Raw genomic sequence first — 13,903 nt, 5'->3', positions numbered from 1 at the left:
TCAAGGCGAAGATACTCATTAGAGTTTTTCCGAAGGAGGTCGTGTATGGCCGCCGAGTCACGAAACCTTTGGCCAAATTGCTTTAAGCAGAATCCCGACCGAACGGGTTTAACCTATTGTACTTGGCTCAAGAGTCGAACGAGGATGATGAAGCTGCTTAATTGTGCTGTTCAAGTGCCGTTGTCAGCCATTCTATACTATCTTGTCAAAGTGAAAACATTCTACTTTTTAGCGTCGTTTAATCTTCGCCCTCAATTACGACCCGTTATCCATTGTTGCGACATCGACATCGCGATCGGCATTATCAATCTCGATGATAATAAAAAAAAACCAGATCGAACTTTTCAGGATTCTGAACGAAACCAGGAAGTATCGATGCGATCGGTAAAAAACGTTCATTGTTCGATTCTTGTACGACATTATCGTTTAGCGTAGTAAACGAGGTCCCCCAAAGTTCGGGGCTAATGTAATGGAATCGCAATAAGTAAGGAGAATTTCGCTCGCAAATTATCTTCCCTGAGACACCGGTGCAGCTGTGTAACGTTCGTTTTTGCGTGCCGCAGTTAATACCGCAATCAAGAGGTGTGCGCAACTTTATAGCGTGGAGGCATGTGGCTACTGATACTTCGCCATATACTCGAGTGTCATTCATGGAGTTGTGGTTCTTGGTACAAATAATTTCATCGGAAATTGTCGGCACGCCCGGTGCGGAATGCTGATTCTCTTGTTCGCACGTGCATGAGTAAATGCAGAAGAAGTGCATAGGTAAAGAAAACAAAAATAAAAATAATAAAAGAGGGACGACGAACTGCGGTGTGAAGAGAAGAGCGTGATCGTGTAACATTACCGTTGAATAAATTCGAATCGTTGAAAACGGTACCCCGTAAAACGTAGCATTCAAAGTACCTTATATACGCGCTGCCGGTGCGGATTAATTTACTCTCGAAGTCATCGTCGACGAGCTTCTCCTGCTCAGGACACTCCAATCTCTCGAGTAATTATCATGGAGCGGTGCTCGCAAGCCGTAGAATAACAGAACGCAAGGGGTGTGAGGTATTCACCACCCCCCCAAGCTTCAAGCGTTAACGAGAATTTGCACCGCTGTACGCACCCGACCGTCCATCTGACGCGTTGACTCATTCTCTCGCTTTTCGGGAGCACACAGCAGCCTCCTCCCCTCGTTCCGCAATGCCAAATGATAAATGCCTCATTCGTACGGTATAGGGTATCCTGCCTGACAAGCGAACCTTTCTTCCATTTTTCAACCCCTGCCAGTACGAGTATAGGTATATTCTTAGACACACTTTGTGCGTCGCTTACCCAACCTTTTTCGCACCCCCTAGTTGATTATAATTATGGGATGGTAATCCCTCAGGAATCTGGGAGCGATGAACAACTATTTCCTTGCATCTGATCCAGCGGTAAATCAGAGATCACGTAACAAACACATCTATTGTTAATTTTTCAGCCCCTGTATACGAACAAGATACGACACATATCGCAGAATACGAAGGAGGTAAGTTTTCAGAATTACCGGTGTTAAGATGACATCACATCGCGCTTGTAAAACTTTCAATAAATAACAATCGCTTGGTTCGTTTATTTTTTTGTCAGAAACCGGCTGTTATTACAACTTTCAACGCTATCAAGAAGGCGATAGAATAGTAACGAACGAACCATGCTTGAATTGCACTTGTCACAACCGGATGTTGATGTGCTACCTGAGGGTCTGCCCCTTTACCAAAGCCATCGGTCAAGATTGTACGGTTGAAAAGCGACCAGATCAATGCTGTCCGATAATAACTTGCCCTGAAGTACCCGTTCAACTTCTGACCTCGACGACTAACTCACCGGCAACAATTGGCTCAACGGAACTCGGTGCTCACGACAATTACGGTTGCCGAGTCGATCAAAAGTTCTACGCTGACGGTGCCCAGCTTCCAGTTGACCCCCGAAACCCTTGCGAACTTTGCTACTGCATCAGGAACAGAACCACTTGCGTTATGCAAGAATGTACGCTCCGTGTCGCTGGATGCAACCCTGTCTACTTGTCCGGAGTCTGTTGCCCAGTCAAATATAATTGTGGTATGTTACATTTTTTTTATAAAATCTCCACGAGTCATTCAAAAATTCTGGATTTCATATCAATGTACCGATACTTGATGTTACAGATTATGACGAAGACCAGTCTACTACCGTTGGTCCTCCCACTACCGGACTCATCATGACTACCACGGCTGCTCCAGGACTTCCTGTGCCCCAGTGCTACCATGAAGGCAAGATGTACGACGACGGACAGCTTGTCCAGTCAGACCGAGCCTGCAAACACTGCTACTGTTTCCACGGTGACATAGTTTGCGCCGTTCAAAATTGTGGTGTACCTATGAAGACGTACGGCAAGAACTGCGTGCCATTGCCTACTCCGGAGGGCAAATGTTGTCCGACCGCGTACCAGTGCGGTGGGTAGAAAATTTCTATGCGAGTGAATGGATGAATTGTTACCGATAATGTGTCTGATTCGTAATTTTCGATTACAGAAGGTGACAGTGGCCCAACGCAAATCGATGACCAGCCGGACGAGTTTCCCTTCATTCAGCAAGTCACGGAATCGCCATTTTCGGGCATTGAAGGTCAGCACGATGACGACGATATAACGCAACAGGTTGAAGATGATCAGCAAAAGCCAGTGGACGATAGTCAACAACAGGAAGTCGACGACAGCCAGCAAACAGTTGACGCTTTCCCCGGTGCCGATAATACGATCCCTGAACAACACGGAGACAATGAAGGTTCCATCGAAGGAACGATTGAACATGAACCCGTAAACGGAGACGACGTCACATCACAGACCGTGAAACCATTCGACGGAGGTGATCTGCCCGCCGAAACTCCGACTCGCTTACCAAATGGTGAGACGGACGACGACAACATTGTGGATCATCCTACTGAGGCTAATGTTGCCAATCAAAAGCCGAAAGCCGAAGATAAGCCCGCTGAATCTACTGACGAAAAAGAGTCAAGTGATATTCCTTCACCTGAACAACCAGCAATATTCGGTGAAGAACATACTCCGAAACCTGCGACAGAAGATTCACAACACGAAGTGGCAGAACATGATGGTGAAGTAGAGACTCCAGCTCCTTCCGACGAAATCAATCCAGACGATAAGGCGCAACCTGAAGTAAATGTTCCTGAAACGAAACCAGAAGATTCAGTTCATGTCACGGATGGACCTGTATCCGAAGGTGAAATTGCCGCTACTGGGGAAACACCCACGCAGGAAACTATTAAGGAAGTGGAACAAGAACCAACGAAAGAAACAATTGATTCACAGGATTCGAATGTCTCCGATGAAGACGACATAATAGAACCACCGGGATCTGCAATCTTTGGCCAGAAACTCCCAACGAAACCTGAAGGTGAAAATGTAGAGGGGCCAGTCGAGCCCGCAGGCGAGGAACACAAGCCTCTGAAAACACCGGAACAAGAGCCTTCGGTCGTGCAAGCGACTGACGTACCTCAACAAACCGTCGAACCAGTTTCTGAAATTGAGCCAACTCCAGCAGAAGAAGCATCGATCGACGAAACGAAACCATCTACTGAATCTGAAGAGAGTCCAGTTGAATCTACAGGTCACCCAATCGAAGAAGCACACACAGAAGAAGAAAGTGGGGAACACTCTCCGCCACGAGAATCCAAGCCTACGGATGATTCAGTCCATTTCCCCGGAGACATTTTATTCCCTGCAGAGGAACACGCTTCTTCGAGACCCGATCTTCAGCCAACAACTTCAGAAAATACTAATGATGCTGCCCCAACTGAGAGATTACCCAGTGAAGAAGCTACCTTAATTCCAGATGGTCAAGAAGGCAAGCCAGAAAAAGAAGTCGATACTGAACAGAAACCAACGGAAACATCAAAGCCTGAGGATGAAAAGCAAATCGATTCTAAAATTTCAGAGGCAGAACCAACAGACGAGAAGCCCTCAACGGTAGATCAACATCCACCCAGTGTCATCCCTACCGAAGACGATAAGATCGAACCAGTTAAAGAAACTACTATTGACGAAGATCATCCAATGGAGCCAGTAGTTGTTGACGAACAGAAACCAGAACCACCTACTGAAGCTGATAAGCCAAACGAGTCAACAATTTCCGAAGAAGAGCATAATATTCCTGAACAAGGACCAACGGGTATACCGATTTCCGACCGTGTTCCGGTCCACAAGGCTGAAGACAATGGTGCGGTAGAAGAAATGCATGTCACTGAAGTGTACGACGAGGTTCACCACGTCCATATTCCCGATAGTTTGATAATTGATCAGAAGCCTCCGGCGACCTACATCCCACCCGCCGAATCAACGGAACACCATGAAGCTCCGAATGAAGAACAAGATTCTACTACTTCCATCCCTCACGACGAAGTAGCATTCGAAAAAGAAGAACCTGTAAGCCCATCGACTGCCGAAGAGCAAGCATCCCCGGAAACGATTCCTGTGGGAAGTGAAAATGAGGAGCCCATCGAAACCGCTCAACAACCAACTGAAGCTGGCCAGACAGAAATCCAGGAAGAAGTGAAACCCACTGACAGCACTATCATTAGTTCAGAAACTCCTGCTGTCTCGATGGAGGATCACGATGGAAAACCAGAAGAAACCGCGCAAACGCCAATCGATGGTTCCATTGAAGATAAGCCAATTGAATCACAACAACCAGATGATGTAGAACAGCATCAAGTATCATCTGAGGATGGAAGTTTGCCAACAAATGCTCCCACTGGGGTAGAACAACAGCCCTCTGAGCCAACCCCAAGTAGCAATGAGGCTGACGCAGAAAATGAAGAAAAGACTCAGGAGCCAATTATAAGTGTAGAGTTACCGGCTGAAAATGTAAATTCGGAACAACCGGGAAGTGTACCCAGTCACGATACTGGATTACCGGAAGATTCCATCGGTGAAGATAAACCTACCGAGGCCTCAGTAACTGAACAAGAGACTAGTGAAATTTCTGTTCCCGAACAGAAACCAACTGATGACTCCACTTCTGCTGAAGGACGGCCCACTTCTTCATCGGGTGAACAACAGCCGATCGAAACCATTGTTGATCAAAAACCGACAGAAGATGAACAACAAGAAACTGAAGGCCCCACTCCATCCGAATTGCCGACCGAAGCTGCGATTACTGGCGAAGAGAAGCCAACCCATGACTCTGATACAGAAAGCAAGCCTTCTGTAGAGGGAACGATTGAGCAAGAAACAATAACTCCAAATTCCGAAGAACCAAATGAAGGTGATCTTTCTGAGGGAAAACCGACCGAAACTGGTATTGATCAAGAGATAGAACCAGAGGGTTCTCCCGTTGAATCAAAACCAATTGAGGGTTCAGTTGCAGAGACACTGCCAACCGAAGCATCCATTGCTGAGGAAAATCCAACGCCAACTTTAATCGACGAACAAAAACCGATTCCATCCCTTGATGATGGACAGAAACCGATCGATACTACTATTCCCGAAAGTGAGCATACAGACATACCTATTGTACAAGAAACACCAACAGAAGCTTCGGAAAAACCAGACGAGCCATCTCAAGCTGAAAATGAAACAACTGATTCCTCTCCTGCCGAAGAAAAGCCAACGGACGCTTCCATTTCTGATGACAAAGTAATTAGACTAACTGATAGCGAACAGAAGCCAACTGACGTGCCAGTTGAAGACGAGAAACCAACTAATATCTCAGTTGAGGAACAAAAACCTACTGACATTCCAGCAGAGGAACAAAAACCAACTGACATTTCAGCCGAGGGAGAAAAACCAACTGACATTCCAGCGGAGGAACAAAAACCAACTGACATTTCAGCGGAGGAACAAAAACCAACTGACATTCCAGCGGAGGAACAAAAACCAACTGACATTTCAGCGGAGGAACAAAAACCAACTGATGCCTCACTCGAGGAACAAAAGCCGACTGATGCCTCACTCGAGGAACAAACGCCGACTGATGCCTCACTCGAGGAACAAAAACCGACTGATGCCTCACTCGACGAACAAAAACCGACTGATATTTCAGCCGAGGAACAAGAACCAACTGATTCCTCACTTGAGGGACAAAAGCCAACTGATATTTCAGCGGAGGAACAAAAACCAACTGATATTTCAATCGAGGAACAAGAACCAACTGATGCCTCACTCGAGGAACAAAAGCCAACTGACATTCCAGCAGAGGAACAAAAACCAACTGACATTTTAGCGGAGGAACAAAAACCAACTGATATTTCAATCGAGGAACAAAAACCAACTGATGCCTCACTTGAGGAACAAAAGCCAACTGTTATTTCAGTCGAGGAACAGAAACCAACGGATGTTTCAGTCGAGGAACAAAAACCATCTGATATCCCAGTGGAGGAACAAAAACCAACAGATGTTCCAGTCGAGGAACAAAAACCATCTGATATCCCAGTGGAGGAACAGAAACCAACGGATGTTCCAGTCGAGGAACAAAAACCATCTGATATCCCAGTGGAGGAACAGAAACCAACGGATGTTCCAGTCGAGGATCAAAAACCATCTGATATCCCAGTGGAGGAACAGAAACCAACGGATGTTTCAGTTGAGGATCAAAAACCAACTGATACCTTAGTTAAGGAACTAGAACCTACTGACGAACAACAAGTCACGGAAGATGCTATAACAAATCAGAAAGAAACCAGTCTACCAACGTCAGAAGAAAAACCAACTATTACCCCGATTGCTATAGAAAATCCCACTGAAGGCACTATCACTCAAGAGAAGGTCACCGAAGAACAACCAACACAGTCCCCTACTTCGGAAGCTGAAACTCCAGAAGTTGCAGCCGAAGAACAAAAACCAACTGAAGTTTCTGGAATGGAAGAGAAAACTCCGGTGAACTCTTTGACGGAGCAATCAGTTACAGATGAATCTATTTCTGATGAAAAACCAACAGAGGCTACCCACGTGGATCACGAAAAGCCTGAGATTTCCATTAGTGACGAGAAGCCAACCGTTATTCTTCCTACGGAAGAAAACCCTACTGACGCTTCTGTTGCAGAAGAAGAACAAAAACCCATTGAGGAACAAAAACCAATCGATGATTCAGTTGCCGTTGAGAAAGATAATGAACCTGCCGTCGAAAACCCGACCGAATCAGCTATTAGCGACAAGTCAACTGAGCCATCAGTTTCCGAAGAGAAGATACCAGAAACTCCAGAGACTCCATCTACTGATGATAAACCTAACGAACCGACAATTCCCACAGATGAACAGACCAAAATTCCTACCACTGAAGAAGAACCATCTGATGTGTCCGTGTCTGGAGAGCAGCCAACAGGTGAACCTGACCAAGAACCAACTCGAACTTCCACCATTGATGAACAAGTCAAAGAAACTGAGCCTTCTGATACTGAGGGAACACCAGTTCAGCCATCTGTTTCCGACGACGACACAAATACTGCTACCCCTCTAGACGACAAATTGTCGGAACATTCTCCAACAGAAGAAGAACCAACTAACGCTCCAATTGCTGAGCAGAAGCCGACTGAAATTACCGTTGAGGAAGAGAAGGTTACTGATACTGCTTCTATAGACGCCAAGCCTACTGACGTTCCTTCAAGTGCAGAGATACCAACTGGTACCCCTGTTTATGTGGAGGAGCCAACAGAAACTGAAATTGGGCAGGAGAAATTGACAGAGAACCCTATTTCGGAAGCTCAACCCACCAATGTTCCAGAAGACGAAAAGAAACCAACTGATACCTCAGTTGAGGAACAGAAGCCGACAGACATTCCGATTGAAGGAGAGAACATATCCAGTGCCCCAGTCGATGAATCGAAACCCATCGACGTATCTGTGACAGAAGAAAAACCAACTGACTCACCCATTGTGATTGTCACAGAATCACAACCATCTGAACAAAAGCAACCCGAAGAATCTGAAGTCAGTCAGAAGCCTGAACCCACTCTTAGTGGAGGAAAGCCTACTGAAGGTTCTGTTGCTGAAGAAAAACCAACAGAAGTCGCGGTTGTTGAGGAAAAGCCAACTGAAGGAACTGCTGAAAGCGAAGGACCAGCTTCATCATCGCGACCTGAAGAAAATCCTACCGAAATCCCCATCCTTGGCGATAAACTGACGGAATCTCCAATTGATGAAAGAGAGCCATCAGAAGAACAACCGGTCAAATCTACGCCAACTGAAGAAGAACCCACTAGACTTCCTGCAATTGATGCTGAATTAACTGAGTCTCCAGTTTTTGAGGCGAAGCCAATGGAACCAGTGAAACCCGAACAAGAGCCAACCGAAGCAGCTGTTCTTGAAGAGAAACCAATCGTGACATCGGAAACTCCAGAAAGTCAAGACAAGACTTCAGATATACCTGTGTCGGAGCAGAAACCAACTGAGTTATCCGTTGATGACGAAGTGCCAACCAGAAACGTTGAAGGAGAAAATCCAGCCAAGCCATCTGTGGACGAGCAAAGACCGATTGAACCCATCACTGCCGAAGAGGAACCGATTCAGCCATCACAAGAGGGACAATTACCAACTCAAACAACAGATGATGAGGAACAAAAACCGATCGAACCAGAACAATCTGTATCCTCTGAAACTCCCGTTGAAGTTGAAGGCACAGAACCAGCTGTCATTGAACATGAGAAACCAGACCTAGTTGGTGATAAGTCCTCTCCAATTATTCCGGGTGAAGGTAACTGTCTCGTAGATGGCCAATCGTTCGCGAATAATTCAGCTATCCCGCCAGCAAATCTTTGCCAAGTTCGATGCCATTGCATAAGCAGTATCGTTCATTGTGACCTCGTTGATTGTCCTCCCCCACCCAGTCATCTCACCAATTGCATGCCTGTTCATACAAGCACTGATTCTTGTTGTCCGATATACTCATGTGATTCTGTACCAACGGTCGAGTTGGAATCGGGCAGCCAGATGGCCGAACACCACGGTCCTGGTTATGAAGAGAGCACAAAACCTGCTATCAGTTTCGAAGAAGGTACTAGGCCTAATGTGCCAGCCACTGGCGAGCACGCGGGAGAACCCGAAACATCTGTTGAAGATCACCCAGTGCAACCAAGCGACGAAGTGACACCGAGCTCTGATGTGCACAACGGAATACCTGTCGACGCAAATACTGTCTCAAGCAATGAACCTGAAGCTGAACTCGATGATCAAAAGACTGTTGCCCCTGAATTTGAAGCAGGTGCTGAACCAACAACTCCCACGCGAGGCGAACCTGGATCAACAGATACCAATGAGATTCCCGAACAGCCGATTGTTGATGAAACTCCCAAACCCGAAGTAGCTATCGAAACTGCCAGTCCTGTTGATCAGCAACAAGGCGAAGAAGTTACACCTATTGCTGGACAGGAACCTATTATTCCACATGATCATGAGCAAACACCTTCCGAGACCCCCGATAAACTGCCCACCGAAACTACCGTTTCAAGTGTCGAAGGTGTCATTACTACAGGGGAGGACGATAAAAGTGGTGAACCAGCCTCAGTTGATGAGCAATCCAATATCCCAGACAGTCCGGTCACAGATGAAAATACACCGGATCTTACCACAGACAAAAAAGACACTGAAACCGATACCCGACTTCCTGTGGAACCAATTACCTCAGATGAAGAACAAACTGATGTCAGCGAGCCACAATTACCTACCGTTGAAGGTGAAACAGAAAGTGCTAAGCCAACAGTTTCCGCCGAACAGGAAAGTGAGCCCGAGGAACCTGCCACGCCTACTAGAACAACTGGAGATGATAAAACTGCTAGGCCCGATGAAGAACCGGCAACTTCAATACCTGTCGTAGCTGGACAAGAAGGAGAACCAACTGGAGATACAGTTCAACCAATTGAAGAGGATTCCTCCGCGCCAGTAGCACCTACGGGTGAAACTAGCACAGAGCAATTACTCGATACAACGGAGTCTGGTAGCCCGACAGGAGTTGACGAGCATACTGACGTCACGCAACACCAAGAATCACCTGTCATAGACAGTCAGGAACAGACCAACGAGACCCCGGGTTCTGTCGAAACTACTGCTGAAGTCCAAACCGATAAGGCCATAGTGAAAGATACAGAAGATACTCCATCGGAAGACCAGCAGCCTGAAAAGAATGTTCCTGAAACTCAGCCCGGATTAGAAACAGAGCCGACCGAGTCTACGGAACCAATTGACGAATCATCTCCAACGGACCAATCAGACTTGAAAAAGCCACTTGAAACTGGTGAATCCATAGTACCTGTTGATAGTTCAACCGTAGGATCTCTCCCTGAAATTGAAGCTCCTACAGTCACTGTCCCTGCGGAAGTTTCGTCAGCTGAATCTGAATCACCTGACCAACCTCAAACATCAGCACCAGCTTTGAGCGAACAAGGTGAGAATATCATACCAGAAGGACCCACTGAAAACGACACTCCTGCTTCCCCAGCCACCACTGACCATATTGAGCCTGCTGAACCTTCTGACACCGAAACACCCGCTCTGCCAGCAAGCGAAAATCAAAGCCCAATTGAAGAAATTATACCAACTGAGGTGAGCGAACCAGTTGAGAAACCAGTCTCCACCGAACAACCACAGGAAACAGCAGCACCAACAAAGCAATCAACCACCGACGAGCAGACTCCCATTGAAACTGAAATCCCTGAGCAGCATGCGAATGAGGATGATCAGACTTTAGAAGAAGTAAAACCAACGACTCATTTGGCATCGCCTGACGATGCTGAAGAAGCAGCACATGGCTCAGGCGTCGAAGATCAGACTCCAGCAGTTATTGAGCATGGTATTGAACCAATTGAACCTGAAACAGCTGCAACACCTGTAAGTGAAGGTGAAGAAAGTGAACCTGCTGAACACCCAACAACTGGGCCAGTATCGCATGATGACGAAGGCGCTGCTGCCCCTACTGTAAGCAGTGGAGACCAAATCACTGACATAGAGACGACAGCTGGGCCAGTTAAATCCGACCAAACCGAATCCACTGAATCAAATGGAGAAGAACCGACGGTTGTACCTGTCGATCATGAGAGCCCTGACACGCCTGTGACCGCTATAGACCACAAGGATGAATATCCAACTGAAGGCTCAGCTCCAATTGAAAACGCCGGATCCACTTCACCAACTGTGGAGAGCCAAACCTCTGGTGAAACTGAGGAGGCAACTGAAGGAGACTTATCTGAACATTCCGAATCCGTCGAACCTTCCGTGAGCGCGACAAATGCACCTGTTATAGACGAAGAATCAACATCTGAATCTGGATCACCAGATCAAGGTATCAAGACTAGTGAGCCCAAGCCAAACGTTGAAGATCACACGGCTCCAACATCCGAGGTGGGAGATGTATCTTTGTCGCCGGAGGATGCTGGAAGTCCTGCGCCGACCGTAAATGAAGAAGGTGAAACTGCTTCTCCTGAAACGCCAATTACGGAAGGAAGTCCTGATCTAACCGATGTTGAAACGCCCGCACCAGTCGTCGACACAGAAAACCAAAAGCCAGAGTTGGAATCTGCTTCCGCTTCGCCCGAACATGATGCCACACCTGTCTCGCCTGTAAGCGAAGAAGATCAAACTACTGTAGGACAGCAACCAGAAGATCAACATACGTTTGATCATGATACTGAAACACCCGTGACAATCGCACATGCAGAAGAACAAACTGTTTCTAGTAAAGAACCTCAGCCAACGCCTGTCGTACCTGATCAAACCGAAACATCTGCAGAAGACGAAGGAGCAAATGTTACTGATCAGAAACCCGATGCGGGACCCGTTTCAGATGATGAGCAAAAACCACTTCCTCCTACGGAGAGTAACGACAAGGAAATCATTCCTACAGATGAGCCAGAAAAAGAATCAGTTTCAGGTGGTGAAGCGGAAACCCCAGTGCCAACTATTAGCATTCCGGTCGAAGGCCCGATAACGAGAGGACCAGTTTCCGATGATCAAACAAAAGAACCAGCTACAAGTGTAACTCCTGAGGACCATATCCAATCGGGTGATTCAACCTCGTCTTCACCTCTCGCCCCAGTTACGACATCAGACGACGATACCTCTCCAACAGCTGTACCTGCACATCCGGAAAAGAATGCTGAGGAATCAGAGTCAACAGAGCATCCCGATGAGCAAACACCTATTGTTAACGCTGAATCGCCAACCATTGCACCTGTTGCAACCGACAATGCCGAGACACCTGTATCGTCAGCACCTAAGGACGACGAAATTACGCCAATTGAACACGATGATACCGAAGCACCTGCGCCAACATCAGGCACACCTGATCAAACCATTGCTTCTGAAGAGCCCACCGCTGGACCCATTCCAACCGAAAATGCAGAGGAACCCACATCAACTCCGGACAAAGAAGGTGAAATTAGTCCTACCGAACAGCAATCGACAGCTGGACCAGTTTCACATGACGATTCCGAAACCTCAGCACCAACGGACAACACACAAGAAGAAAATCCCACAGGACCGACTTTGATCGAACACCCTGACACACCTACGCCAACTAGGGAAGCTGTTGTTACCGATGAAGAACCAACCGAAGCATCCGGTTCATCTGAGCCCACTGAAACGCTTAGCCCGAGTGGAGAACCGGAAGACGAAACTGGCGAATCACCAAAGCCCGTCGAACAAGACAAACCTTCTGATGTTGCAACGGAAGAACCGGTAGCTCAACCAGCTCCGGAAGGAGAGTCCAGTATCCCTGAACAAGTCCCGACGAAATCGGCAGTTGATGAACCGGCAAAACCGGAAACTGAACAACCTGGAGCAACTAATGAACCATCGGCAGAAGAAGAAAGACCAACAGACGTAACACCGGTCGAACAGAAGCCAGAGGAAACTCCAGTCGTGCCTGATGTAGAATCGCCCGTCAAGGTTGCTGAGGAGCCATCAGCTGGCGAAGAAAGCCCCATTGAGTCAACCAAGCCAACGTTAGCAGAGGATGGAACACCACAAAGTGGACATACGGATCTTCCGATACCTGAGGAGAAACCTGTCGAACCAGTCACCACTGCAACGGAAGATCAAAAGCCATCGGTAAGTGACGAGAGTGGGCAAACGTCGGAAGAGAATATTCCTGAAGAACAAACACCGGAAGTGAATGCACCCGCGGAACCATCTCCAAGTGCTGCCCCAGAAGAACCAATCGAAGAAGATCAACATCAACAGGTTCAGACTCCCGATCAATTTGGAGAACTACCAGAACAACCAACGAGCGATGATACGGAAGGACAATTAACGATTGGACCCGACGATCATCCGGTACCGCCAATCAATGAACACAAACCACCAACAAAACCAGATCATTACGGTCATCCGACCCCGAGCACACAATCGACGTATCCTGAACAGTCAGTCTCCGGAGAGGACAACAGTCACTTCCCGATAAACAACGGAAGTTACTTGACTCCTGAGTCCGAAGGAGACGATGGCGGTGATGACTACGATGAAGATGACCAGGCAATTTACGGACCAGGCACTTGCAGATATGGTGGAAAGGTCTACGTATCTGCCCAACAGATACCGAGAGATGATCCTTGCGACTTCTGCTTCTGTTTCCGAAGCGATATTATCTGCCTACAGCAAAGTTGTCCTCCACCAATTCATGGTTGTCACGAAGAGCCTATAAATGGATTCTGTTGCCCGAGGTACGAGTGTCCTGTTTCAATGGCAACGTCACTGAATCTTACGACAACAACAACGACGACGACAACAACCCTTCCACCTCACTTCTTGTCGCATGCCTACAAGGGCGCTGCCAGGAGAAGCGGTTGCCAAATACGTGGACTCGCATATCGAGTCGGAGAAGTCATTCCATCCGCATCTGGTCCTTGCCTTCAATGCACGTGAGTACTAACATTATAATTGATCAATTCTATTTAT

At 47.2% G+C, this 13,903-nt stretch overlaps 1 protein-coding gene across 2 annotated transcripts in view; it reads left to right on the top strand.

Annotated features, from left to right (window-relative positions):
- The window catches only part of LOC105690569 (titin), a 35,374-nt gene that overhangs the window by 18,481 nt on the left and 2,990 nt on the right, over window positions 1–13,903 (top strand). The window contains exons 3-7 of one of the 2 annotated variants that reach the window (XM_048653283.1): window positions 1,469–1,516; window positions 1,615–2,085; window positions 2,172–2,459; window positions 2,538–6,070; window positions 6,161–13,866. In XM_048653283.1, coding sequence (XP_048509240.1) covers window positions 1,469–1,516; window positions 1,615–2,085; window positions 2,172–2,459; window positions 2,538–6,070; window positions 6,161–13,866 — 12,046 coding nt within the window. Of the gene's footprint in view, window positions 1–1,468; window positions 1,517–1,614; window positions 2,086–2,171; window positions 2,460–2,537; window positions 13,867–13,903 lie in introns of both variants that reach the window. The other variant, XM_012408459.3, reaches the window with a different exon arrangement.

The sequence above is a fragment of the Athalia rosae genome, chromosome 3, assembly GCF_917208135.1.
Source record: "Athalia rosae chromosome 3, iyAthRosa1.1, whole genome shotgun sequence".
NCBI classification, from domain to species: Eukaryota; Metazoa; Arthropoda; class Insecta; order Hymenoptera; family Athaliidae; genus Athalia; species Athalia rosae.
The sequence above is the reverse complement of the archived record's forward strand: the minus strand, read 5'-3'. Positions and strand labels throughout refer to the sequence as shown.